At 53.4% G+C, this 27313-nt stretch overlaps 1 protein-coding gene and 1 non-coding gene across 6 annotated transcripts in view; one reads left to right on the top strand and one right to left on the bottom strand.

The window, feature by feature from the left end:
* Positions 1-3259: 3259 nt before the first annotated feature.
* TRNAC-ACA (transfer RNA cysteine (anticodon ACA)) lies at positions 3260-3332 on the bottom strand. The gene has a single exon. It is a non-coding gene; the product is annotated as a tRNA-Cys (tRNA).
* A 3460-nt stretch (positions 3333-6792) lies between these two features.
* VWA5B1 (von Willebrand factor A domain containing 5B1) overlaps positions 6793-27313 on the top strand; it is a 62252-nt gene continuing 41731 nt past the window's right edge. For 4 of the 5 annotated variants that reach the window (XM_061394440.1, XM_061394430.1, XM_061394421.1 and 1 more), the window contains exons 1-7: positions 6793-6912; positions 15218-15382; positions 17522-17674; positions 18975-19194; positions 24551-24690; positions 25575-25706; positions 26286-26410. In XM_061394440.1, coding sequence (XP_061250424.1) covers positions 15244-15382; positions 17522-17674; positions 18975-19194; positions 24551-24690; positions 25575-25706; positions 26286-26410 — 909 coding nt within the window. In that variant the 5' untranslated portion in view covers positions 6793-6912; positions 15218-15243. The remainder of the gene's footprint in view (positions 6913-15217; positions 15383-17521; positions 17675-18974; positions 19195-24550; positions 24691-25574; positions 25707-26285; positions 26411-27313) is intronic. The other variant, XM_061394415.1, reaches the window with a different exon arrangement.

Raw genomic sequence — 27313 nt, 5'->3', positions numbered from 1 at the left:
CCATCCACAACTGGGTATTGTTTTTGCTTTGGCTCCATCCCTTCATTCTTTCTGGAGTTATTTCTCCACTGATCTCCAGTAGCATAATGGGCACCTACGGACCTGGGGAGTTCCTCTTTCAGTATCCTATCATTTTGCCTTTTCATACTGTTCATGGGGTTCTCAAGGCAAGAATACTGAAGTGGTTTGCCATTCTCTTCTCCAGTGGACCACATTCTGTCAGACCTCTCCACCATGACCTGCCCGTCTTGGGTGGCCCCATGGGCATGGCTTAGTTTCATTGAGTTAGACAAGGCTGTGGTCCTAGTGTGATTAGATTGACTAGTTTTCTGTGATTATGGTTTGTGTGTCTGCCCCCGATGCCTCTTGCAACACCTACTGTCTTACTTGGGTTTCTCTTACCTTGGTCATGGGATATCTCTTCATTGCTGCTCCAGCAAAGCGCAGCCGCTGGTGCTTACCTTGGACGAGGGGTATCTCCTCACGACCACCCCTCCTGACCTTGAACGTGGAGTAGTTCCTCTCGGCCCTCCTGCACCCCACAGAACCCATCATGGGGCTCCATAATCATGACCTCATCAAAATCTAGTTATCCCTGGGAGGCCCCACCTCCAAACACAATCCCACTGGGCATCAAGGCTTCAAAATATGAACTTAAAGGGGACACATTCAGTCCACAGCATAGAGGAGGCTGTGCTACAGGAACTCCAATTCTGTTGTGTTACTTTCCCTTTGAGCCTCAGTCTCCTGATCCTTCAGTTCAGTTCAGCTCAGTCGCTCAGTCGTGTCTGACTCTTTGCAATCCCATGGACTGCAGCACGCCAGGCCTCCCTGTCCACCACCAACTCCCGGAGCTTGCTCAAACTTATGTTCATCGAGTCAGTGATGCCATCCAACCATCTCATCCTGTCGTCCCCTTCTCCTCCTGCCCTCAATCTTTCCTAGCATCAGGCTCCTGATCCTTTAAATGGGGATAAGAATTTATTTTGCCCCTATTTAGAAAGCTCCAATTAATTTATGGACGTGAACACGCTTTGATTATACATTGCTTCCTATGAGGTGTGGATACTCTTAATCATTCTTCTAAGGCTCACTGGTGGAGTTGAGAGGATGAGCTGGTCAGGGATGGGAACCCCTCACTACGTTTACTTCTGTCCTTTCAATTCTTTGGACCTTGAAGCCTTTCCTAATACATCCCCTTTCTAAGAGATTCCTCACAAGCCTATTGGGAGGTCTGGCCTTGACCTACTTTGTTCCTCATCCCATCTTCCCCAACACAGGCCAAAGCTGCCCACTCACCTTTAACACTCAGCCCTGTTTTGTTCACACACCTTTAGCTTGGCCCCTGACACCCTCTTGCTGAATCAGACACACTGTCCAGACTTGAGGACCCCTTACTCCAGGCCAGGTACTGTGCTTGGCACATCACTTCGTTTTGTCATAACGATGCCAGGAGGTAGGCCTCTAATGTACCCGTTTTACAGATCAGAAACCTGAGGCTCAGAGAGGTGAAGTCACTTGTCCATGTGACTCAGAGATATAAGTCAGAGGCAGGCTTCCAACCCAACTCTGTTGGGACTGCAGAGCCTGAGCTCTTGACCCTCAGGCTGGGGTCTCCTACTCACTTGCCTCTGGTTGGTTTCATCTCTGTTGCTGATAGCCCCACTCTACATCAGGAAGGCTTTTCTCTTGCTTCTGTGCATTTAGTTCCAACAGTATAGTAAATGCCGAGGCACTGGAGTGAGACTGCCAGTTCAAGTCCCAGACGTACCACTTACTAGCTCTGTGACTTTGGGCAAGTTTTTTAACCTCTCTTAGGTTCACTCAGTTCAGTTCAGTTCAGTCGCTCAGTCGTATCCAACTCTTTGTGACTCCATGGACTGTGGCATGCTAGGCCTCCCTGTCCATCACCAACTCCCGGAGTCTACTCAAACTCATGTCCGTTGACTCGGTGATGCCATCCGACCATCTCATCCTCTGTCATCCCCTTCTCCTCTAGCCTTCAATCTTTCTCAGCATCAGGGTCTTTTCCAATGAGTCAGTTCTTTGCATCAGGTGGCCAAAGTATTGGAGTTTCAGCTTCACTCGGATCATCTGTTTAAAAAATAATAATAATAATATAGGGTTAGGAGGAATCAGTGTGGTAATCGACATGAATTACTTAGCATAGTGCTTGACCCAGGGACAGCTTGCTACAAGGGTCGGGAATATCCAGATCATTCAACTGACTCCCCACTCCCTGCCAACTGTCAGCTGGCACTTTACCACATGGAGTCCTAACAAAAAAAAGACACCGCAGACCTCTTCCAAGGTTCTCCTGCAAGTAAGCTGCCCCTTGAGATCCATTTCGAGGCTGCTGCCTGCATCCTCTATGGTCCATTCACCTCTTGGTTCAGATGACTTCCTGTGGGAGTCACCTCAATGGTGCTGATGCTGCAGGAAGAGAGCCGAGGGGCGGATCCAGCATCTGTGCCTGAAGCGTGGGGAAAGATGTGCCCATCCCCACTCCCATCTCTGCCCCCTACTGCTGGAAGGAACGTCAGAGGGGCAGGAGCCAGTGGGACGTGGGACCTATGGGTTTTGCCCCAATCTGAGCCAAAGGATCGCAGGCACCGAGTCAGAGCAAGCAGGGTCCCTGGGGGGCACTGACTGGGCCTTGGCACGTGGACCTGACCAGCAGACCGCAGGGAGACTCCATGGGCAACCCAGGTTTTGGAACCAGACTGCTTGGATTCAAATCCTGACTCTACTATGACTTGCTGTGTGACCTTGAGAGTTACTTCACCTCTCTGTGTTTTGGTTTCCTCTGCTGTGAAGTGAAGCTGATCTTCCTCATAGGGTCTTTTTTTTATTATTATTGTTTTGGCTGTGTTGGGTGCTTGTTGCGGTGGTGTGGGAGCTTTCTCTATTTGCAATGCCCGGGCTTAGTAGCTCTGCCACACGTGGGATCTCAGTTTCCTGACAAGGGATCAATTCTATGTCCCCTACACTGGAAGGCCAATTCTTAACCACTGGACCACTGGGAAGTCCCCATAGGGTCTTTATGGGGATTAAATGAGATGTGCCCCCAGGTTGGGCAGAAACACTCAGGACTGCCTCTGGGCAGGGACTCAACAGTCAGACATGAAAGTGAAAGTGAAGTCGCTCGCTCGTGTCCGACTCTGAGACCCCATGGACTGTAGCCTACAAGGCTCCTCCATCCACAGGATTTTCCAGGCAAGGATACTGGAGCGGGTTGCCATTTCCTTCTCCAGGAGATCTTCCTGACCCAGGGATTGAACCTGGGTCTCCTGCATTGTAGGCAGATGCTTTACCATCTGAGCCACCAGGGAAGTTAGACGTATGGCCCCCTTAAAAAAGGAATCTTCAAGTGAGGGACCAATGCCCAGGCTTCAGCTGCCTTAAAAAAGCAGAGAACTCTCTTCTTTCTAGAGAGAACCGTGGACTGTCAATTTGGGAAAGGGGTACGGGATTCATTTGCCAGGCCCATCTCTTCGTGATGTTAAATGAAGATGCCAAGATTTGGGTGGAGTTGGAAAGTGACTTCTTATTTCCTTCTGCAAATATTGAGGGAATGATGTAGCCTTATGGTTAAGACATTGATCTCTGAAGCTAGAGTCCTAATTCTAGCTCCACTTATAAATATATCACCTTGGACAAGGGATCTAACCACTCTGGGCCTCAGTTTTCTCATCTGCAAAATGGGGATAATATCCATGCCTTACTTTACAGAGTTGTCCGGAGGGTTACCTAAGCTAATTCATGAGAAGTATTTAGAACGATGCCTGGTAGGTCTTCATTGCTCAGTATCTTTAGTATCTTTATTCTTTTTTGAATAACTGTTGCAGCCACTGCTGTGCATGCTAGGGGATAGAACAAGGAACCAGACAACTTTGGTCCCTACCCTCAAGGCGTCCACCCTCAGGGGTGCTGGACAAAGACAGACACTAAGCCAGCAGCCACCTGTGGTGCCAGAGCTGAGACGTGGGCACAGGCTGTATGTGTGACAGCAGGGTCCCAGTCCAGGGCCCACGTGGAGCGGTTGGCAGAGCTGGCACTCAGGCCTGGGCGCCTTGACCTGTCCAGTGGCCTCAGTCTACACAGCCTCTCTCATGTGTGAAGTTGCAGCCTCACAGCTTGGCATCAACCGGCCTTGGACCTCAAAGGGAAACTGAGGCAATGAATATATTCTTCAGTCCACACCTTGACTGGGTGCCTTGGGAAAGGGGGTCCTTGGGGTGGCTGAATGGTAGGGATGGGGGCTAGGGGTGGCCATGGCCACAACTGTTCAGTTCAGTCACTCAGTCTTGTCCAACTCTTTTTGACCCCATGAACCACAGCACACCAGGCCTCCCTGTCAAACTCCTGGAGTCCACCCAAACCCATGTCGATTGAGTCTGTGATGCCATCCAACCATCTCATCCTCTGTCGTCCCCTTCTCTTCCTGCCCTCAATCTTTCCCAGCATCAGGGTCTTTTCAAATGAGTCAGCTTTTCCCATCAGGTGGACAAAGGGTTGGAGTTTCAGCTTCAGCATCAGTCCTACCAATGAACACCCAGGACTGATCTCCTTTAGGATGGACTGGTTGGATCTCCGTGCAGTCCAAGGGACTCTCAAGGGTCTTCTCCAACACCACAGTTCAAAAGCATCAATTCTTCAGCGCTCAGCTTTCTTCATAGTCCAACTGTCACATCCATACATGACCACTGGAAAAACCATAGCCTTGACTAGAAGCACCTTTGTTGACAAAGTAATGTCTCTGCTTTTTAATATGCTGTCTAGGTTGGTCATAACTTTCCTTCCAAGGAGTAAGCGTCTTTTAATTTCATGGTTGCAATCACCATCTGCAGTGATTTTGGAGCCCAGAAAAGTAAAGTCAGCCACTGTTTCCCCATCTATTTGCCATGAAGTGATGGGACTGGATGGCATGATCTTCGTTTTCTGAATGTTGAGCTTTAAGCCAACTTTTCCACTCTCCTCTTCCACTTTCATCAAGAGGCTCTTCTTTACTTTCTGCCATAAGGGTGGTGTCATCTGCATATCTGAGGTTATGGATATTTCTCCTGGCAATCTTGATTCCAGCTTGTGCTTCCTCCAGACCAGCATTTCTCATGATGTACTCTGCATAGAAGTTAAATAAGCAGGGTGACAATATACAGCCTTGACGTACTCCTTTAAATGGGAAATGCCAAAAAACATAGGTGCCCAGAAGCAGTCTGAGTTTGGGGGAAAAGTAAGACTAGGAGGAAATCCCAGTGGAAGAAGGACATGAAAGCGGTCATCAGCATTCATGGAGAACAAGACACTGGGGTGAGCAAGAACTTGCTTGTAACCCTCACAGTGGGCATCCCTGGCTGGTGGCTCAGTGGTAAGGAACCCACCTGCCAATGCAGGAGACACAGGAGACGCGGGTTTGATCCCTAAGTCAGGATGATCCCATGGATGAGAAAATAGCAACCTGCTCGGGTATCCATGTGGGCTTCCCTGGTGGCTCAGAAGGTAAAGCGTCTGCCTGCAATGCAGGAGATTCCTGGGTCGGGAAGATCCTCTGGAGAAGGAAATGGCAACCCACTAGGGTATCCTTGTCTGCAAAATCCCATGGACAGAGGAGCCTGGTGGGCTGCAGTCCACGGGGTCACAGAGCGTCAGACAGGACCGAGTGACTCATACCTCCACTTTTACTTCTCCTGAATGTCACATGGCAAAGATTCTCATCAGTAACTCTACCCACTGGCACTCACGAACCTGGAGGTTTCAGATCCGAATATGCCCCTTTCTCCCTCCTCCAGCAGGTCTGGACGCAGCCTCTTAGCTGGAAGTCTCCCAAGGTGTGGGCGGCTCAGGCCTCGGCCACATGCACGGCTGGCCGCCCTGGATGCCCGTCCTGGCAGCACTCCAGGTCCCTCGGGCCGCACAGGCACACCGAGCGCCGCTCCGACCCAAGTGACCTGACCATCCCCCGGGCCCTCTCCCACAATGGGACTGCAGCTGTGTTTGGGATGGAATCCTCCCGGCGCTGGGCTAAGATAGAGGGATTCCTCCCATCGCCAAGGCCTCTTCCCACCCCTCGCTCATCGCCCCTAGCCATTCACTCACCCACTCATGCACTGAGTCCACAAACGGAGCACTTGCTGTTCGCTTCCCTGAGTTCCTTGTCGAGCAGTTTATGTGCCAGATGCACGATGGGGAGAGAGAGTGCCTGCCCTGAGTTCTAGGAGCTGACCACCTCCCTGCTCAGGAGGGTGGCATCTCTGCCTGGGGGTGCAGCCCTTGCCTGCCCAGGCCCGCACCGTGTCCCACACGCATTGGCTGAAAGGACACGCAGCACACGGATAATGAGATGGCTGATGCGACAGGGGCTGACTGCGCTGGGGGTGGGAGTGGGGTAGTTCTGTTCAGCACAGGACCCCCGAGAAGGCTTCATGGAGGTGGTGGTATTTGAGCTGGGTCTTAAAGGATGAGTCAGATCTCCTCTAGAGGAGGCGGTTGGTGTGGGGATGGCATTCCTGGCAGAAACTGGCAGCCTCAGAAGAGATATGGAAGCTGGAAAAGTCAGGCTCGTTTGGACGAATTCAAGGGGTCTTAACTGGTTGGAGTGTGGGGTGAATAAGGTGGGGAGAGGGGATGCCAGAAGCACCAATTTGTTTACCCACACCGGGGGGATATGAACCCATGGTGGGAGGTTTAGATGAAGTGGGACCAGAATTTGAGAGCCCCAGAATTCTAGAAGCTTAGAACAATCAGATCGGATCCTAGGAACCCATCAATTCTGCCCCCACTTTGATAGGACTGTCAGTGTTGGTCAGTGGGTGCGGGGGTCCTTGGGGGACAGACCCTGAGTGAGGGCATTATGGCATGGACTTCCGAGAGGCGTCGACCGCAGGGCAGAGGAGGCGTACCCCCGAGCCCAAGGTGAGTGGGCCAGCTCACCATCTGCACCTCTCCTAGGCCTGGCTGAGGCCCCTCGGCTGGGGGCCTCCAACTCTGTGGACATAATCTGGAGGCGATCTGACTGGGGTGAGGGGTGAGAGGCCTCCAGAATGACTTTCCAGGTGGAGGGAGGAGGCCTCCCTTTAAGGACTGATGCTGAAGCTGAAACTCCAATACTTTGGCCACTTGATGGGAAGAGCTGACTCATTTGAAAAGACTGTGATGCTGGGAAAGATTGAAGGTGGGAGGAGAAGGGGACAATAGAGGATGAGATGGTTGGATGCTATCACCAACTCAATGGACATGAGTTTGAGTAACTCCGGGAGTTGGTGATGGACAGGGAGGCCTGGAGTGCTACAGTCGATGGGGTCACAAGGAGTCGGACATGACTGAGCAACTGAACTGAACTGAACTGAACAGCTCCAAGGGCAGAATCAGAGGAGTTACTGAGATGAGCACTCAGGCAGAGACGGAAGGACATTTCCAGTGGAGCGGTCTGCCCAGGGGTCAGGAAGTGGCCCCTCGGGGAGGGCTGATGGAGGAGGGGAGACAGGAGAAGCCCCCAGCCCCACCAGGACCTGCCTGCTTGCACCCATTCACTTGACAGGCATTCTCTCCTTTATCGTCCCAGTCTCCTAGGAGTGGGGCAGGAGAACCGGCCTGGGCCCATTTTACAGATGTAGACACTAAGGCACCAAACTGTTAAGTCACTTGCTTGAGGTTACACAGGAGGTCCTTGGCAGGGCACAGTTGAGTAACTGGTCCAAGGTCACCCAGAAGTAGCTGTCCAGGGACTCTATCCCCAGGCAGTAGGTTAGCTCCTGGGACCTCGCTGCGGCCCCACAAGCGTCTTGCTTTCCAATTTCTTTCTGAAACTGAAGAAAGTCAATGCCCCCTGGCAGGGAAGGCATGCAGCCACTTCTTGACCCAGGAGCCCAGTGCAGGCCGTCATCACGACTGAGGCCAGGCGGGGCCCAGCATCTTTTCCCAGCTCCTTCCCCACGCAGCCTTCTCACATCGCATCTGAATCAAGTCACACCGCTGCAGTCATCTGTCAGCCAGCCTCTGCGCTCCGCCTGGAACCCTGCACCCCAGGCTGTTCCAGGACAACCTGGAGGTGGGGGAGGGGGGGGGCGCTAGTGGGGCTCACGATCAAATTGGGGTCCCGGCTGCATCTTGAGAGGCATCAGAGCAGAGGAAGCCCAGGGTCCCCGGCACTCACAACCCTAGCTCACCGGAGTCCTGGACTTCACTCCTTCTCCCCCTCCCTCCCTCCTTCCTTTCCCCTTCCCTGTGCTCAGCATGGACCGTGAAGCAGCTGGGGAAGGGAAAGCACAGGTGCACTTTTTTTTAATATTTACTGAATTATTTAGCTGTGATGGGTCTTACTTGCGGCAGGCAGGATTTTTAATCTTCATTGCGGCATTCAGGACCTTTTGTTGCAGTGTGCGAACTCAGGGCTTCCCAGGTGGCTCAGATTAAAGAATCTGCCTGCAAGACAGGAGCCCTGGGTTTGATCCCTGGATCAGGAAGATCCCCTGGAGAAGAGAATGGCTACCCACTCCAGTGTTCTTGCCGGGAGAATCATGTGGACAGAGGAGGGCCACAGTCCACAGGGTCACAACGATTTGGACACGATTGAGCAACTAATATATTGACTTTCACTTTTGAACTCTTGGTTGAGGCACGTGGAATCTAGTTCCCTGATCAGGATTGCACCCAGGCCCCTGCATTGGGAGCATGGTGTTTCAGCCACTGGACCACCAGGGAAATCCTGAAGTACAGGCTTTCAAGGAAGGCTGCTTCCTATCTCAGCCATCCTGACCCCTCACCAGCCATGTGGTCCTGGCTTCCAGATCCCTAACCCTCAGCTTCCCTACCTGTAATGTGAGGGTGTGTGTGAGCATTAGCGATGATCGCAAAGCACTTGATGACCCTAGGAGATGATTCCATTTCAGACCCTTCCTCTGCAGGGAGCTGGGGCGCAGGAAAGGGGAGGGGCACCCCTGTTCTTCCTGTGCCCACGACCCTCAGGAGGAGACAAGCCATTGCAGATGGGTAGTTACAGAGCTCCACGATGTGCGAGGTGGCAGACAATGCCCAGAGACTGTGGAGACCCCGAGGAGGGCATGTCTGATGGGCTGGGTTGTCAGGGAAGGCTTTGGGGAGGAGGTGACAGGGGAAGTGGGTCTTGAGTGGTGAAGAGGACTCTGAAAGGCAGAGAGGAAGGTCATGATCATTGCCGGAAAAGGCTCCAGTGCAGGAAGGGCATGGTGAGAAGGTCAGTGTGTTTGGAGCAAAGGGAACACGCAGGACGTAATAGGAGCTGACTCGGGTGGCGGCAGGGAGCTGGTGGGGAGGAGCCTTGAGTGCTGCTCAGGGAGTTTAACCTGCAGGACAGACACAACGGGGAGCCGCGAAGCTCAAGGGAAAGGGAAGGCGCGTGTGTGCCTGTGTGTGTGTGTGTGTTCACACTTGCATGTGTACCTATGAGATGGCAGAGGGGACTAGGAGGAAATCAGCCTGGAGGTTGAAGGAGCAGGTAGGAGCTGGTAGAGATGCTCCAGGAGAGAACACTGAAGCTGCTGCCCCCATGGGGGTAGAGAGCAGAGGATGTCAGGAGGATGTGGGCAGAAGTGCCAAGACTCAGGGAGACGCTTCCTGCAGGAGGCAGGGTAGCCTCACAGTTAAGGACCTGGGCTCTGGTCCTTCTGCTTTGGTTAACGCCCAGCCCAAGGTTGGGTGGGCTTAAGGAAGTTGCCTCACCTCTCTGAGCTTCGGTGTTTTCGATCTGTAGCACATGGATGGTAAGAGTACCTGCTTCTGAACTGGTGGTGGTGTTTTAGCCTCCCAGTCATGTCCAACCAACTCTTGGTGACTGTGTTCTTTGGAAGAAATGATGCTGAAGCTGAAACTCCAGTACACTGGCCATGCAAACTGAACAGTACACAGTTCATGCAAAGAGTTGACTCATTGGAAAAGACTCTGATGCTGGGAGGGATTAGGGGCAGGAGGAGAGGGGATGACAGAGGATGAGATGGCTGGATGGCATCACCGACTCAATGGACGTGAGTCTGAGTGAACTCCGGGAGTTGGTGATGGACAGGGAGGCCTGGCGTGCTGCGATTCATGGGTTCGCAAAGAGTCGGACACGACTGAGCGACTGATCTGATGGACTATAGCCCGCTCTCTGTGGGGTGCTGCCCTCATTGTATTGGGTTGACCAGAAAGTTCATTCAAGTTTTCATACAGAAAAACTCGAATGAATTTTTTTGCCAAGCAGTATACATAAAGCACTCGCAATGATACTTCAGCTACTTGACAAATATTTATTGAATATCTACTATACCCCATAATATTCTTTGGGTGGCAGACAGAGCCAAGAAACAAGCTAAAAATTCTTGCCCTCACTGGAGGTTATACATCATCTAGAGAGTTGGGGAGACGCATTAAACAAATACAGAAGCAGAAGATACAGTCTATCCGAGGGTGATGACTGCAAAGGAAAAAAACAAATAAGAAAGAGCTGGGACGTGTTGAGAAGCTGCTCTTAAAAGTGCCAAGTGACTCAGGTTCTGGAGATGGAGTGACCACGGGCTGTGCCTCAAGTTCAAGGACTGCATGGCAATGGGAGGCTGAGCTGGAGTGGCAGCAGAGGCTCCTGAGATGTGGGATTTGGAGGATAAAACCCCAAGACGCTGCATGCACAGTTCCCACAGCAGCTGAAGTCCCCTTGGGTGATGGCAGGGGTTGGGGAGCAGGGAAGCCAGGAGCCTGGGGCCAAGTGTTTGCTAAAAGGAGGGCGTGGTTGGAGCCTTGAGGATGGCAAGCAACACAGAGCGGGTGGGATGTAGCCGAGAGATGTCAGCCTCCCAACCTGGGGGATGCAAGAAATAAGCAGCCCCTGCTGGAAGGAGGGAAGCAGGTCCTCGGACAAGGACACAGACAGCCTGTCAAGGAGCCTGCCGGCCGCCAAGTGGTGGGCGGTTAGGAGAGGGAGAAGCTGGCCGGGGGTTGGTTCAAGGGCAGGACAACAGAGCACCCTCTGCAGTTGGGTGGATGGTCTGTTCAAAGACGGGCGGGACCACCGTGCTGGCTGGGAGGGTGTATCTGGGCCCCTGACTGATAAGCTCTGGGAGGGAAGCCTAAACGATGGATTTAATTCCAACATTTTCCCTGAAGAGCTGCCCTGGACCTGGTGGTCAGGGGATATCTCTCCGTCCCCTGGAAAAATGGGAAACTCGGAAATGGCCGGCTTTGCCCTGTGACCATACGTATCGATTGATTCATTCGACACTATTTATTCACCACCTACTAACAGCACAAGCACTCCTCAAGGCGCTCGGGAAGTATCGGTGAGAAACACAGGCCCCAGGATTCGCCCTCGTGCGGGGAGACGGACGATAAGCAATAAACATAATAAATGCTTTACATGGAGTATGTTAGTAATATGTGCTTTGGGGAAAATAAAACAGCAGGATGAGGGTTTGGAAGTGAAGCTGGGGGAACAGGTTACAAGTTTAAACCCAGGATTAAGAAGAAGCCGTCCTTTGAGCAAAGACTTGAAGGAGGGAGGGAGCTAGGGGAAAAGCATCCCTAGAAGTGGAAACACCCAGCTGGAAAGCTCTCCAGTGGGGGAAGAGCCAAGCAGAGTCACCAGTGGGGAAACCAGAGAGGAAACCGGTGTGGGGCCTGGATCGGGGGTCTCCAGGGGCGTGGAGAGCTGGCAGGGCGGCGAACTCTGGGACCACATGACTGGATCCATGGCTTCTAAGGACTGCTCTGGCGGCTTTACTGGGAGTGGACATCACTGCGGGACAAGCCGGAGGCAGCTGTGACAGAGACAAGGACTTGGGTTTTGAATCTGTTGGCTTGCAGCTGTATTTGGGATCTGTAGCCTCTGTTAGTTCATATCCCTCATCTGCCTTGTTCTCCACCGTCTGCCCAGCACGTATTTGAGCACTAAAGGTTAGCGTCCCTGGGAGACTGCCCGCATTCATTCGTTCATTTCACTTTACAAGTATTTATTGAGTGCCTGCTACATGCCAGGCACTGTGCTGGGTACTTTATGCTTACTCGGTTTAACCTTCAGTGCCAGGGAAATAGGACCTATTGGCCCTTCCACTCACCTGGGATTTGTTGTTGTTGTTTTTCCTTTGTGTGTGTGTGGCTGTGCTGCACAGCACAGGGAACTTCCCCAACCAGGAATCAAACCCACACCCCCTGCATTGGAAACACGGAGTCTTAACCACAGGTTCACCAGGGAAGTCCTCACCTGGTTTTATAAAAGAGGGAATGAATAGCCAGGGATTAAAGTGGCTCCTCGCTTAGAAATCCTCTTTGTTACCCTCTCTGCACCCGCTGCTCTCTTCATGGCTCCTCTAAGGTCCAGGGGCCCCTCCCATTCCTTCTGCCAGTCCATTCATCCCCTTTTCCCTTCCCTCTCACCTCACCAGCCCATTTTCCAGATCCTGCATCTCAGCAGTTTGGGGAAAGACAGGTGCTCTGGCCAATCAGGAAGAAGACGAGGAGGGTAAGGGCCTGGCTACACACTGACCCACTGAGAGCAGCCCCTGCCACTCTCTGGACCAATTCACACCGCTCTGCTCCTGAAGTCGAGCCTGGCTTCTCACACTGTCCAGGGGATGCTGGTGCCTTCCTCCCCACGAGGTGTCTCCTGGGTGATGCCCACCAGAGCCCCAGGCTGGGATGGTTGGAGGGATGATGCTCAGCGTTCCTGGCGCTGGTCCCCATTTCTTGCAGGGATGCCCCTGGGGTCCTCCAGGAGAAAGTCCCACCCACGCATCCCTGGCACCCATATGTCCTTGGGGGGCCCCAAACTCTTGTGCAAAAAACAAACACACCTCTTTGAGACCTTGATGTCCTCACTTGCAAAGCAATGCACTTTATAAGGTTGTGAGAATTAGATGAGATAATAGGTGTGCCTGGCACAGTTTCAATTTTCAACAAATTCCAGCCACTGATGCTATTCTATTACTTCCCCCACTCCTCGTCCCCTCTAACTGAGGATTGTAAGTTCCTTGAGGATGGAGCCGTGTCTTATCTTTGCATCCCCAGTGGCTAATTCAGGACCCAGAATACAGTAGATTCCTATCAATGCTGGAGGAATTGATAAAGATGACGCATGAAGTAGACCCTGCAGAATTTCAAGTGCACTCTTTCCAAGAGGGCAAATGGGAAACGATCAGCGCTCAGTGAGTCTGCCTGCATTAGCGACATCCGTCACCCAAGCCCCACTCCCTGGGGGAGAGTGGCCCCAGGAAACTGGGTGGGCACAGGGCGGTGTGGCATGACTGGGCTGGTTGGGGCACCCTTGGCAAAACTCCACCCTGTGCATGCATGCTTTGTCTCCCAGTCGCGTCCAACGCTTTGTGACCCCATGGACTGTAGGCCGCCAGCTCCTCTGATGGGATTCTCCAGGCAAGAATACTGGAGTGGGTTGCCTTTTCCTCCTCCAGGGGATCTTCCCGACCCAGGGACTGAACCCAAGTCTCCTGTGTCTCCTGCATTGCAGGCTGATTCTTTACTCACGGAGCCATCGGGGAAGCCCACCCCCCACCCCAGGATGAACCCAAGCTGAAGTTCAAGCTCCCCACACATCTGGGGGCTGGCTTGCCATCAACCTTCTGGACAGGAGGGAACCAGGAAGAGGAGGTGGAGGGAAGGAGTGTGGAGGGCCAGGGAGGTGATTCTCTCAGGAAAGGAGCCCCACCATCTGGTTCTGCCCCCGGCTTTGCCCTGGGCTTTGAGACAGAACTCCCGGGAGAAGGCGGCTGGGAATCCAGCCCTCTCTCCTGGCTCCTTATCTGCCTCCTGCTGTCAGTCAGCATGCTGCAGATATGCCGGGGGGCTGAGAGCTGTCTGGGCTGGAGCCACTAATTAAATCAATACTCCTGGGCCGGCAGAGAGGGTGGGAGCACCTGAGGATCCTTGCTTGGGAACACAAGGAAGATGGAAAAGCACAGAGTTCCCTTCTCAGAGAAAAGACAGGGTCATCAGCAGTCACAGAACAGCCTTGCAAATAAATGGCAACAGGCTACCAGCCCGCTGCGGCTTCCGCAGCCATCACCCAGAAGAAGACCCAAAAAGGACCTCAAGTTTGTATCCGCAACCTTTGGTCGGCTTCTCTTCCCGCTCCTTCCCCCACCCCTCGAAGGCAGGTGATTGCTTGGGAGGGTCTCAGGAACCTCACAGAGAATCGGCACCTGCCCTGAAATGCGCTCGGCAGTCACTGGTGTTGGCGTGATCACAGTCATCTTTTTGTTGTTTCTGGCTGTGCTGGGTCTTCTTTGCTGCACACGGGCTTTCTCCAGCTGCAGCGAGGGCGGGGTTCCTCTTTGGTGCAGTTTGCAGGAGCTTCTCACTGCGGCGGCTTCTCTAGTGGTGGAGCACAAGCTGTCGAGCAGGTGGGCATCAGTAGCTGTGGCCCGTGGGCCTGGTTGTTCCCCAGCACGTGGGATCTTCCTGGCCCAGAGATCGAACCTGTGTCCCCGGTATTGGCAGGCAGATTCTTAACCCCTGGACCGCCAGGGAAGTTCCCAACCACGCTTTTACTTATTCAGTCAGCACTTAGGATGCCATGCAAAGCACCAAGAGACCAGGAGCGCGCTCTCCAAAGGGGATGATGCTTCTGCTGCTTGGTCCCTCAGTGTGGCCGACTCTGCGGCCCTGTGGACTGTGGCCCCCAAGCTCCTCTGTCCACAGGATTTTCCAGGCAAGAATCCTGGAGTGGGTTGCCATTTCCTTCTCCTAAAGGGGAGGATAGACGTGAGTAACGTAATCTCATGGAGACAGGATGAATCCTGACAGACTGCTGGAAGGAGAGAAGCTATGCTCTGTGAGAAGCCTGGCATGGTGGACCGGCTTCCCTGCAAAGGGGGCCCTGAGTTGACACCTAAGGGCAGTGGGACGTGGCTGGTTTATTTTGGCTCACGGACTGAGCCTTCCAGGTAGAGTGTGGCACGGACAAAGGTTTGAGAGCACCCAGGTCACATCTGAGGGATGAGGTGGAAGTGGGAGACCCACGTGAATCCAGCCAGGCCTCGTGTCTGCAGGCCTCATTTCCTCTACTGGGAGGTGAAAACAGAGGGCATAATCACGCCTTCTCTTCCGAGGGGTGGTCGAGCATCACTGTGGGAAGTGGTTGGGGGGAAATGGAGAGAATGAGGCTCTGCTTGCCTGTGGAGGCTGAAGGGGGATAACTGAGCCGGGCGGCATGGTGGCGCGGGGGGCCTCTCCCCACTTCCTGCCTTGCCACCTCTTGCAGGTCCTGAAGGCCGAGTAGCCCGCGAGATGCCGGGTCTGCTGAACCAGATCACAGGGGCGGCCCTGCCCCTCACCGCGTCCGACGTCACCTCCTTCGTCAGCGGCTACGCTCTGGGGCTCACCGCCTCCCTCACCTATGGAAACCTGGAAGCCCAGCCCTTCCAGGGTAAGGGTCCCTGCGGGGGCTTCCCCAGGGCCACGGGCATGCTTAATCCCCCGTCCTGACATGCATCAGCCAGCTGACATCAGACAAGTCACGTCACCTTTCTGAGCCTCGGTTTACCCACCTGCAAAGTAGGAATACCATTTTTGCCCAACAGGTCTTAAAGCTGGGGGCAAGTCATGTCAGGATTTGAAGCCAGCTTTGGGCTCTGCCCCAGCCCTGTCCCAGCCCTATTGATGTCCACAGATCATGCCCACCGGTCAGATAGTCAGTCCTCCACATCCCCCAGGGAGTCTCACAGGAGGAGATGTGTGTGGACTCACTGGAGGCCCGGAGCTCCCAGTGCTAAGCATAGCTCTCGTCCCCGTGACCTTGGGGAAGCCGCAGTCCTCCTCGATGTCAGGATGCTCCTGTGTCTCTCTGGATGCCAGGGTTTGAGGGAAAAGCAGATGAGGTAATGCGTGAGGAAGGGCAGCGTGGAATGGAAAACAGTCTGCGAATGTGAATCATCAGTGTTCGGAAGTCAGGAGTGTGCACCGACGTTCCCCTGCAAGGGCTGTTTGTAAATTGTGCTCTAGTCTTTGCATGTAAGGAAGGGAGTTACCAGAAGCCTGGCCAGGAAGGTCCTGTATAAAGGATAGTTATGCTTCGCATCCCTTCTCATTCACAGTGATGGGGGCCTCCTAACTCCCAAACTTCACCTCTTGGGGCACCCACCCTCCAACCTGACCTGAGTGTCTGAAATCCTTTGAGTTCCCAAAAGAAACCTACAAGGGAAACTTTCCTCCCCACAGAAATCTTGCAGGCAGAACAAAGATCCTGTCCCTCTGTTTCAGGAAGCCTACAGAGGACAGCTTAATGTGAGACTGACGGGGAACCAAAGAGACTGTGTTACTTGAACAGCTTTAAGACAGTCCTTTAGCTTTCCATGTGTGGAAAAACCAGTGCCCCCATTTTATAGATGAGGAGACTGAGGCTCAGAGGGATGGGAAACTGGGATTTATGGAGAGCTCGCCATGGTCCTGCCACTGTGCTGCCCCTGGGTTAGTGGGCTGATTAAATGAGATAGGACCTCGGTCCTCCGAGTGTGCTCCCCCAGCCATCGGCATCACCCAGGGCTGGTTAGAAACGCAGAATCTCGGCCTGCCCCAGAACTACTAAATCAGAATCTGCATTTTAACCAGACCCGCCCCCCTCCCCCAGGTGACTCGTGTTTTCTTAAAGTCTGATAAGCGCTGCCCTGAGACATAAAAATGTAGGACGCACACTATGGGGAGTGGAGCTTAGTGAATGGTGGCTCTTTCTCCCATTTTCACAATGACCCTGAGTTTGACTCTATCATCCCCGTTTTCAGACAGGGCTCTGAGGTTTCGAGATGCTGAATGTCACCAGACTGGGGCAGAGGGCAGGGCTCAGATTAGAACCCTAGTCCTCTTCCTCCAAAGACCAGCTCCTGGGCACCACGGGTGATAATCCACCACACAGGAGTGTCTTGTTAGACCCACACAACAGCTCACATAGAAATCCAGATTGCCGCTCTCTCTTGAAAAATCAGAAACCCTGGCCACACCAGTGGAGCCAGGAGGATGGGGGAATCTAAAACCTGGGAGGAAGGAGGAGGCAGATGCTCTGGGGAGAAGGTGGTCAGGACATTTCTCAGAGGCTCAGGGTCCACATAGGCATGAGCGCCCCCTTCTCCCAAAGACTCAACAGAGACCAGCCCCAGGCCAGGGCCACCGGGGGGCGAATCTTGGCACCTGCCCCGCGGTGAGTGCAGTTCCTCCCTGAAGCGGGTGGATGAGGCTGCCTGTTTTAGAGGTTCGGTCTCTTCATTCTCTTTTCTACTCCCTGGGGCCACGAGGGTGGGGCAGGTGGGCAGAGTGCTGGGTGGTCGTGGTGAGCTTGCAGCATGGCACAGAGTAAGAAATGGCTGGGACAGGGGAGCAGCGGTCCCTTTACTAACCCGCCACTCTACGCATCCTATCGGGGGGCAGCCAGCCCGAGTCCCCTCGGGAGCCCTCTAAGTGGCAGTGAGCGCCATGGTGTGCTCAAACGGCAGACCAGGGGCTCTAGTTCCATCCGGGGGGCGGGCACGCCGAGCGGCGCTGGGTCACCCTGTGACCCCGGGCCCTGCTCCGCCAGGTCTCTTCGTGTACCCCCTGGACGAGCACACCACGGTGATCGGCTTTGAGGCGGTCATTGGGGACCGTGTCGTGACGGTACAGATCAAGGACAAAGCCAAAATAGAGGGTGGCCACTTTGAGGCCACCGGCATTCGAGCTGCGACTGTCACAGGTAAGAGGGCTGGAGGGGCTGTGGCGGGACCTGGGCGAGGCTGAAGTCTCATGCAGACCGAAAGGGGAGCAGTGGGATCAGGTAGAGAGAGCACTGTACTAAGAGTCGGGAATCCTGTGCGACCGTGGCCCAATAATTAACCTCTCTGAACTTCACCTTACTGTCTGTAAAACAGGCAGTTGTTTCTCCTCTCACTTGGGAAGAGTGGTAAGGGTCAAAGGAGGCAACTGAAGGGTATTTAAGACATCTCTAAACACAAGAAAAGCATATTATCATTTAAGCTCAGACGTTGTAGAATGAGTCATACCAGGATTTGACTTCCAGTCCTGTCGCTTGCAAGCTTAGATAAGAAATGAAGACTTGCTTTGTAAAATGTAACTAATAATCCATCGAAATCTCACAAAGAGCGTGCAGAACGCTCATCCCTGTCACTGGTGCAGAGTCAGTACTCACACAACGGCTGTGGGTTCCTGCTATGGACGATACTGAGGCTCAGAGCAGGAGTGCCCAGCCCAAGGCCACAGAGCATATTAGTGGCAGAGCCAAGGCTTGAGTCCAGACCAAGGATCATATGATATAAAAGATTCTCACCATTGGATCTGTGATGGAAATGAAGTTTGTTCACCTGATCATTGATGTTCAAGAATCTTTGAACACCCATGCTGTGTAAGATGCAAAGTTGCCCCCCAAGAGTTTAGGACTTATCCCAGCCTGGAAGAACAGCTAGGGCATGCCAGGGAGTGACTACGATAGGAAGTTGAATGTGGCCATGCCAAAAATGGTCCAGATCATGTCAGAGGGGGAAAAGAAGGGGCCACATTGGGACCAGGGAGGTTTTCGTGGAGGGGCTGGGTGGGTGGATAAGATGGGCTAAGAAATAATGAGGGATGGGCCTTTCCGATGAAAAGAAACAGCACAGATTCTGAGAGAGGTGAGACGCTCCAGTGTAAATCCTAGGGGGACATAGAGTCTGAAGATGGAGATGTCACCCTCCATCAGGGGTGAATGGGTCCCAGCCTCCCACTCCCGGCAGGGCACAGTGTAAAGTACACAGGCCTGACGTCAGACCCACGTAGGTTCAGGTCCTGGTTCAAGAAATTAGTTATTTGTTGAATAACTCGAACTCATTGCGCCCCCACGCTAAGCCTCAGTTTTCCCATCAGCGCACAAGCTCCTCTAACCCAACACACAGCAAGCTTAGAGGGGATGAGAGAGAAGCAGCTCACGGCCCCTGACTCCAGGCCTGGCATGTAGGAACCATTCTGCAAATGTTCCATTATCCCTCCTTCCTGCCAACCAGGAAAGGTGGCTCTGGACGAGGATTTGGAGCGGATCCTCTTTGTGGTCAACCTGGGGACCATCGCCCCAATGGAGAATGTCTTCGTGTTCATCAGCACCTCCTCGGAGCTCCCGACGCTGCCCAGTGGGGCTGTGCGGGTCCAGCTGCCTGCTGTCTGCGCCCCGACCGTGCCCCAGTTCTGCACGGAGAGCACCGGCACCCCCAGCCAGCAGGTCCACGGGTGAGGACCCCCTGCCAGACAAGGCCAGGGTCATGGAGTGGGGGGTCAGGGTGTGGGGGAAGATAAAGGATAGGCGGTGATGCTAAGCTCTGTAGCTGCCACCTCTTGAAGACTGTCAAAGAATCTCCCTGAAATGGCTGATGTTGGTACTGATCAGAAGTGTTGGAGTTGGGATCAGAATATCCAGGCTTGATACTTTAATGCACCCAAGAGGCATTTTTGGAGCACCTACTATGTGCTAGTGGAGAAGGAAATGGCAACCCATTCCAGTATTCTCGCTTGGAGAGTCCCACGGACAGAGGAGACTGGCGGGCTACAGTCCATGGGGTCACAGAGCGTCAGACACGACTGACACGGCTTAGCACACACTGTGTCTAGTCACTGGGGTGGGTGTCAGGAACACAGAGGGAACAAACGCACACGGTTCTGGAACTTTCCGGAACTTGGTGGAAGAGATCATTATGCAGCCAATAACACGGCTAAGGTGAACTGTTTGTGAACTTGCATGCATAATTAATTACGTGAAAGTGCAATGGAAGAGACGTTCATTGGCTAAGAATATAAAAGAGGGACCCAACCCCTGGGAGGTCCAGGGGCCAGGTCAGTCTTCTCTGAGGAGTGATATTTCAGCTGAGGGCTGAGCCAGGAGGCAGACAGATAAGGCACAGGGAGAAACGTTCCTATAGGTGGGAACGGCAGGGGCAAAGGCCCTGAGGCAGCAAGGACGGGGCCCCAGAGGACCGGAAGCACGGGTGACATGAGATGAGGCTGCAGACATACAGGACACCCTGCGGCCCTGGCCAACTCTGGATTGCTCCCCAGAGCAATAAGGAGCCATTAACAAGGGTTTTCAACAGGGTCGGGTAGGACATTGCAGCACAGTTTCTCTGTACTCTCCCCAGGGGTAGGGAGGAGGGCAAAGGGGTCACAGCCTGAGGCACCTGCAGCTGAGATCAGGGATCCTCCTATTTCCCCACCGTGGACCCAGGGGACTAGCGTCTCCTCCACAGGGAGAGAGGAAGCCCGGTTTAAGAAGCCTGCTGCGTACGGGAGGTACCTTTTGATGCATCTTATCATTTGGTCTCCCCTGGTGGCTCAGCAGTAAAGAACCCGCCTGCCAATGCAGGAGACGTGGGTTCAATCCTTGGGTCAGAAGATCCCCTGGAGAAGGAAATGGCAACCCACTCCAGTATTCTTGCCTGGGAAATCCCATGGACAGAGGAGCCTGGTGGGTTACAGTCCCTGGGGTCTCAAAGAATCAGACATGATTTAGTGACTAAACAACAAACTCCTTAACTCCCCCTCCCCTACTCTCGTTCTGAATCTTTGAGTCAAGTTGAAATACGGGAAGATATAAACACTGTCCATATCCAGGAGCTTCATACACATACTCTGTAGGGCTCTGGGGACAGCTGGAGGCATGTGCCCACTGGATCACAGAGGGCCATGTCAATAGTCTCCTGGACACTGCAGGTTAAAGGGATGATCTGTGACTAGGCTGGGAAAGGGGAGAAGGAGAAGGGGATGACAGAGGATGAGATGGTTGGATGGCATCACTGACTCAATGGACATGAGTTTGGGTAAGCTCCAAGAGTTAGTGATGGACAGGGAGGCCTGGCGTGCTACAGTCCATGGGGTTGCAAAGAGTCGGATACGACGGAGTGACTGAACTGAACTGATGGCCAGGCTGGCGAGGAGGGGGTTACTGCAGCCTCCCATAAGGGGCCAGCCTGGAGGGCACTCCTTAGTCATTCCACAGATTAAACACTTACTGTGGGCCAGGACCAAGCACACACATGGGCCGGGCACTGTTTTGGGTGCTGGGAATACAGCAGTAAACCAGAGCGGCAAGGTCCCTGCCTTTAAGGAGCTAGCATGCTAATGAAGGCGGCAGACAATAAAGAAACAGGCTCATAGATATGTCAGACATTAGGTGATGAGGTCTATGGAGATAAATACTACTGAGGCTGGAGAGGGACAGGATGCGGCAGGTGCTCATTAGAAGAGACGAGGCTTAGGCACCATCTGAGTCTCGGACCATAATGAAAGCTGAGCTGCCGGGGTCCAGCCCCGGCTGATCCAGGGTATTCAAAGCGGGGATGGCGTCGGCGAGGATCAGGATACAATAGCTTCAATTAGACATTAATTAGAGATGTAACGAGTAATAGAATGAGGATAGCTCAGTAGGAAAATTCAGTGGAGAAAAGAGGCTGAGTAGCTTGGTTTACGCGGGAGACCAATAAAACTTGAAGACAAGAAGTTTGCACCACTTACGGAGGCCGCAGGCGTCCTTCTGTTCTCCCAAAGAAGAGGAGACACTGAGGCCTCCCCGGTCGGATCTTAGAAGCCCAGGCATAATTAGTAAGCATGGCGGGTTCCTCGCTCCAGATGGAGACTCAGCCTGAGTGAGAGAGAGAGCGACATGGGGAGACCAGTCTTTCAAGGAACTGATCCCAATTCTTTATTTTCCATGGTCTACTTTTATACACTGAGATGTTATGCAAAAGTCACACGGGGTCAGCAATCCTGACTTTTATCAAAGTCAGGTGCTTCATACAAATGTATACAGAGGTCTTAGGGGTGTTACAGCATCTTCTGGCCAGGGGGGCCTGCTGACAATTTATGACCCTCTCCTTGTGACAGCGATTAGTCAACCAGGACACTTATTTCTCCAGGGGTGATTATTCTTAAAACAGACGCCACCCAAATAAAGTTACATTCCTATAGGGTGAGGGTGTAGTGGGTTTTAGTTAAGGAAAGAATTTACTTAGCCTAAGGTCTAACATGATTAATATCAAAGGTTAATACTTATTTCTTCTATATATTCATTAATGTGTGTAAGGGCAGGGGATATGGAGACTTAGCAACAAACATTGGCTCAACAAATGAAAAACCCTTCACCAATACAATTTCTAATCAGCCCATTATACTTATACTAATAGTTTTCTAACTTTTCTAAGGAACCTGTTTTTAGAAGGTTTAAAGCATCTCGTGCCTCTCATGGTTGGGAGGCTGTGAGCAATCACATGTGGCCGGACAAGCCTGTCAGGCAGGCCAGAGAACCTTCAGAGGAGTTTGTAGGTTAAAACACTCTTGTCATGCCCAGGAGTTTTTATTAACTGGAGCTCTAGGTTAACTCCTTCTCTGAAAGAGGTGGTGGGGGACAGCCACCCGTAAAGTCAGAGGTGTAGGTGAGAGCACAAAGTAGTAAAGTAGGCAGGCTCTGGTTATGAGGGTAGATGCTCGAGGATTTCCAGGGGGACTCCTGAGGCTCGATCCCGCCTTTGCGTATGTCGAGCCTCCTTCCTCATGACCTTTGCCACGGGCGGAGTACCTCACTCTGGCCCCCAACACTGAGCACCAAAGAACTGATGCTTCTGAGCTGTGGTGTTAAAGACTCCTGAGAGTCCCTTGGACTGCAAGGAGATCCAAGCAGTCCATTCTAAAGATCAGTCCTGGGTGTTCTTTGGAAGGAATGATGCTAAAGCTGAAACTCCAGTACTTTGGCCACCTCATGCAAAGAGTTGACTAATTGAAAAGACTGATGCTGGAAAAGATGGAGGGCAGGAGGAGAAGGGGGCGACTGAAGATGACATGGTTGGATGGCATCACTGATTTGATGGACATGAGTTTGAGTAAGCTCCAGGAGTTAGTGATGGACAGGGAGGCCTGGCGTGCTGCAGTCCATGGGGTCACAAAGAGTCGGACACAACTGAGCAACTGAGCTGAACTGAGGCAACATCTGAGGCCTGATCTGAATGAAGGGAGCAAGCCATGGAAATCATCTGGAGGAAGAACATCCTGAGCCGGGAGTAGAGCAGGCAGGAAGTGCAAAGGCCCTGAGGCAGTGCCAGGCTTGGTGTGTTTGAAGAGCAGCAGGAAGGCTCGTATGAACATAGCAAACAGGAGAGGAGTGCTGGAGTCAGATCATGGAGGGCCTCGAAATCTAGAGTGAGGACACTTGCTGGCACAACAGAGAAGCTGCTGGCACCATCCAGGGTCAGGCCAGGGAGCACCAGCTCGTGTGTCAGCTGTGTAAACGCTGCCATCGTGCATTTGTAAATGCAAAACACTTGGTAAATGCAAGCCTGGTACATTTGAGAGGCAGGACTAGCAGAGCTGAGGACATTCAGACCTCGGTGGATCAAGGAACAAGAGGCTTGGGAGTACACAGCTCCCCTGAGGTGGCCCTGATAAATTTTTGATTCCTGCCCATTCCAGCTGTAAAGAGTTAACAGAGGCACCCTTGGGACTGCAGGGGATGCAGACACCTGCCTGCATCAAATTCCGATGAAAAAGTGGCTTAGATAGAGTGACATGAGAAAAAGTAAGAAAAACAGACCATACCAAATGTTAGTGAGGGTGAGGAGGGAAACTCTGGTTCACTGCCGGTGGAAGTGAACACTGGCCCAGACACCTTGCAGTGCAGTCTGGCGGAATTTGATGTGTGCCCTTTGACCCAGGGATCCCAGAGAAATCCTTTCATACGTTCAAAAAGGGAACACAGATGAGGGTCTTCATGGGGGTGGCCTGTGGACGCCGGGAGGTGGAGGCAGGAAGAAACCAGGACAATGTCACAGGCCCTCAAGTCGGACCATTGTTGCTGTTATTTAGTCGCTAAGTCACATCCGACTTTTTGCGACCCTGTGAAGTGTAGCCTGCCAGACTCCTGTGTCCATGGAATTTCCCAGGCAAGAATACTAGAGTGGGTTGCCGTTTCCTCCTCCAGGGGATCTTCCCCACCCAGGGATCAAACCGAGTCTCCTGAATCGGCAGTCAAATTCTTTACCGATGAGCCATCATGGAAACAAGCTGAATCACAGCAGCAGCAAAGACTTTGGTTTTCAGACCTTTAAAATGCAGCATTGGGTGAAAAAAAAGGGAAGCTGCTGAATGAGATTCCTAACACAGTGCCATCTTTTCAACCAAATGTCATGGTGCCTTACAACGCTCTGTGCATATTCAGAACAAAAACCTCAGAGGCCAAGGCTGTGGAGGGGAGGGAAATAGAGCGGGATGAGAGCCCAGGTGGGGACAACAGACAGAGGGCCAGAGACGATTGAGCAGCAGATGACTCTGCTAAGCACTCACGAGAGACAGCTGTGTTGCCATGATCCCTATTCAACGAGAAAACCGAGACTCAGAGGAGGAGTGGCTCAGGCAGGGGTCCCCAGCTCACAGAGACAGAGCAGGGATTCCAGATGTGATGTGATGCTATGTAAACTGTCCCACGGCTGAGTCCGAGAGACCCAGGTGAGGATGTACGCTCTGCCCAGTGCGAGTGTGGGAACTGAGGCCAGTGCTCCCATCTTGCTGAGTCTCCTCCCCCCTCCCCTCCTCCCGGCCCCTTTCCCAGCAGAGACAAGCACTGCTTTGGCAGCCTGGACTCCTGGAACAGACTGTGCCTGTCGACTCTACTGGACACCGACGTGTCCAACCCCATGGAATACGAGTTCAACTTCCAGCTGGAGATTCGTGGGCCCTGCCTGCTCGCAGGTGAGCGGAGCTGCCTAGACCCTGATGGGGCTGGAACGAAGATTCCAGGTCCCGGGGTGGGGAGAGGAAGGGAAGGAGGGAAAGCTGGCCGGCCCAGGTGGATGACAGCCTGCAGCCAACCTGCCACCCAACAGGACTCTTTCCCAAGGACAGATTTCAAGACTGTCCGCTCCCCTCCCCGCCATGGCTTCCCTGGGGAAATGTCCACATGGGCCTAGCAGTCCAAAGTCCGAGGTCGGAGGTCCAAGGTCCTCTCCAGGAGGCCACAGCCACAGAGATGCTTCTCAGGTCCTCCCCTGGGGTGGAGGTGGGGGTCCTCTCAGTGGGGTACCTTTCCAAATCCAGCCACCTAGATCCCACCCTAGAGCTTCTGATGATGACACTGGTCTGGGGGTGAGAGCCCTGGACACCAGAAACATTGAAAAGCTCCCAGGTGATTCTAACTGGGAGCCAGAGTCAGGCACCACTGTTCTGATGGTTCCCCTCCCCCTCCCAGTCAAGGTTTTAAAAGAATGTGGTTTCGGTCCATGAGTAAGTTCTCCCAGAGCAAGCCGACATTCAGCATGAGAGGCGTTTATGGAGTGCCCTCCGATGGAGCGTGAAGCTCCTTTTGTCTCTGTGGCCTGAGAGGAAGCCACCCCTTTAACCCCCACTGGGTCCCGGGGTCAGGGCAGGAGAGGTTATCCGACCCTGTCTAGCTAAGCTCCCATTTTACAGATGGGAAGACTGAGAAGGGCTGTCCACAGTTTTGCACCCCAGCAGGCCAGGAGCCCCTGATGGGGCTGGAGTGGCAGTCACCTCCGGCCTGGGTCTCCGGGTCCCCCCACCAAGGCCCTCTCTCTCTGGGGACCCCTGAACCTATCCCATCTTTCTGCGCCACTCAGGGGTAGAGAGTCCCACCCATGAGATCCGAGCCGATGCCGCCCCTTCCGCAAGCTCGGCCGAGAGCATCATCGTCACCCTGGCCAACAGGCACACCTTCGACCGGCCCGTGGAGATCCTCATCCACCCCAGCGGTACTGTGCACCAGCGGGGGCCCCCGGGGCTGCTGGTGGGAGGGAGGAGGTGCTGATCCCAGGGCACACAGACTGCCCCTTGCCCACCCCATAGCCAGGGAGAGGGTAGGCTATGTGGCAGAGGAGAGGAGACCAACTACTGGCTTCCGTGTAAACGTGGCTCTGATTAGCAGAGTTGAGTGTCTCCTGCCCCATTTCAGCTCCTGAGGCCCCACTGTCTCATCCACCCATTGCTGCACTTTGCTCTCAGGCCAGCTGAACACCTAAGCTTGCTTGGTGAGACCCCAACAGTTCTTTACCCCCAGGGAGCAACTCTTTTATCTCTTTAAGAATTGTTAGAATGTCAAGATGCAAAAAGATTGGAGCCCAGGATCACTCCCGTTTTACAGATGGGTAAAGTCGAGTCATGCACTCTCCTGACTCCCAGCTAAGGAGTCTTCATGGCCCCACATGCCTCAAGCGTCCAGGGTTCCCATCCCCCTCTTCCAACTGGGAGTTCCCCCACAGCGAAGATCCACCCCTCAACCAAGGTCCCCTATGTTGCCTTCACGCTCGGACAGTACTGTCTCATCTCTACAGAGCCCCACCTGCCACATGTCCTGATGGAGAAAGGGGACATGACCCTGGGGGAGTTTGACCAGCACCTGAAGGGAAGAGCAGATTTCATCAAAGGGATGAAGAAGGACAGCAGTGCAGAGCGAAAGGTGAGGGTGGCTGAGCAGCGTCAGCGGTGGCAGAACTGGGGTGGCTCTGGGCACCGGGTCTGCGCCGGGCCAGGGAGAAGCCTGAGCCTCAGGGCAGGGGTGGGGGTGACTCGCCTGAGGTCACACAGCAAGCTGACAATCCCACCTCCTGCCAGGTCACCTGCTCCCAGTGCCATCCAGGTGCCTGAAAGCATGTAAGTCGCTCAGTCGTGTTCAACCCTTTGCGACCCCTTGGATTGTACAGTCCATGGGATTCTCCAAGCCAGAATACTGGAATGGGTACCCTTTCCCTTCCCCAGGGGATCTTCCCAACCCAAGGGTCGAACCCAGGTCTCCCGCATGGCAGGTGGATTCTTTACCAGCTGAGCCACCAGGGAAGCCCAAGAATACTGGAGTGGGTAGCCTATCCCTTCTCCAGAGGATCTTCCTGACCCAGGAATTGAACCGGGGTCTCCTGCATTGCAGGCAGATTCTTTACCGATGAGCTATCAGGGAAGCCCTTCAAGGTGCCTAAGCTAGAAAAATTTTAGGCTGGTGGCAGAAACGACCTTGGTCTTCTTCAGGATAGTCTTCCCCCAAAAGGCACCAACGGCCCTACGGCTGGGTGCCCTCCAGGCTCCATCTGTACTTCTGGGTCTCCCTTTACCCACCTGCTGAATGGGTCTCTTGATTTGCCTTCCTTTGGGGTCATTGCTTGCTATTAGGTAAAGAATAAAGGCAGAGCCAGGGAAGCCAGAGAAACCCTCTCCCTCAGCCTGCCCCTCCCCCATGAAGTTCAAGGATAAGGGGATCCTCAGCAGGGGCTGGGGGTGGGGAAGGGGGGGGTAAGAGGATGCTGAGCCTCAGCCACAAGCCACCCCCACAGTCTCCCTCCTCCTGGTGTCACCGCACACCGCCCTGGGT

The sequence above is a fragment of the Bos javanicus genome, chromosome 2 (assembly GCF_032452875.1).
Source record: "Bos javanicus breed banteng chromosome 2, ARS-OSU_banteng_1.0, whole genome shotgun sequence".
Lineage (NCBI taxonomy): Eukaryota > Metazoa > Chordata > Mammalia > Artiodactyla > Bovidae > Bos > Bos javanicus.
The sequence above is the reverse complement of the archived record's forward strand: the minus strand, read 5'-3'. Positions and strand labels throughout refer to the sequence as shown.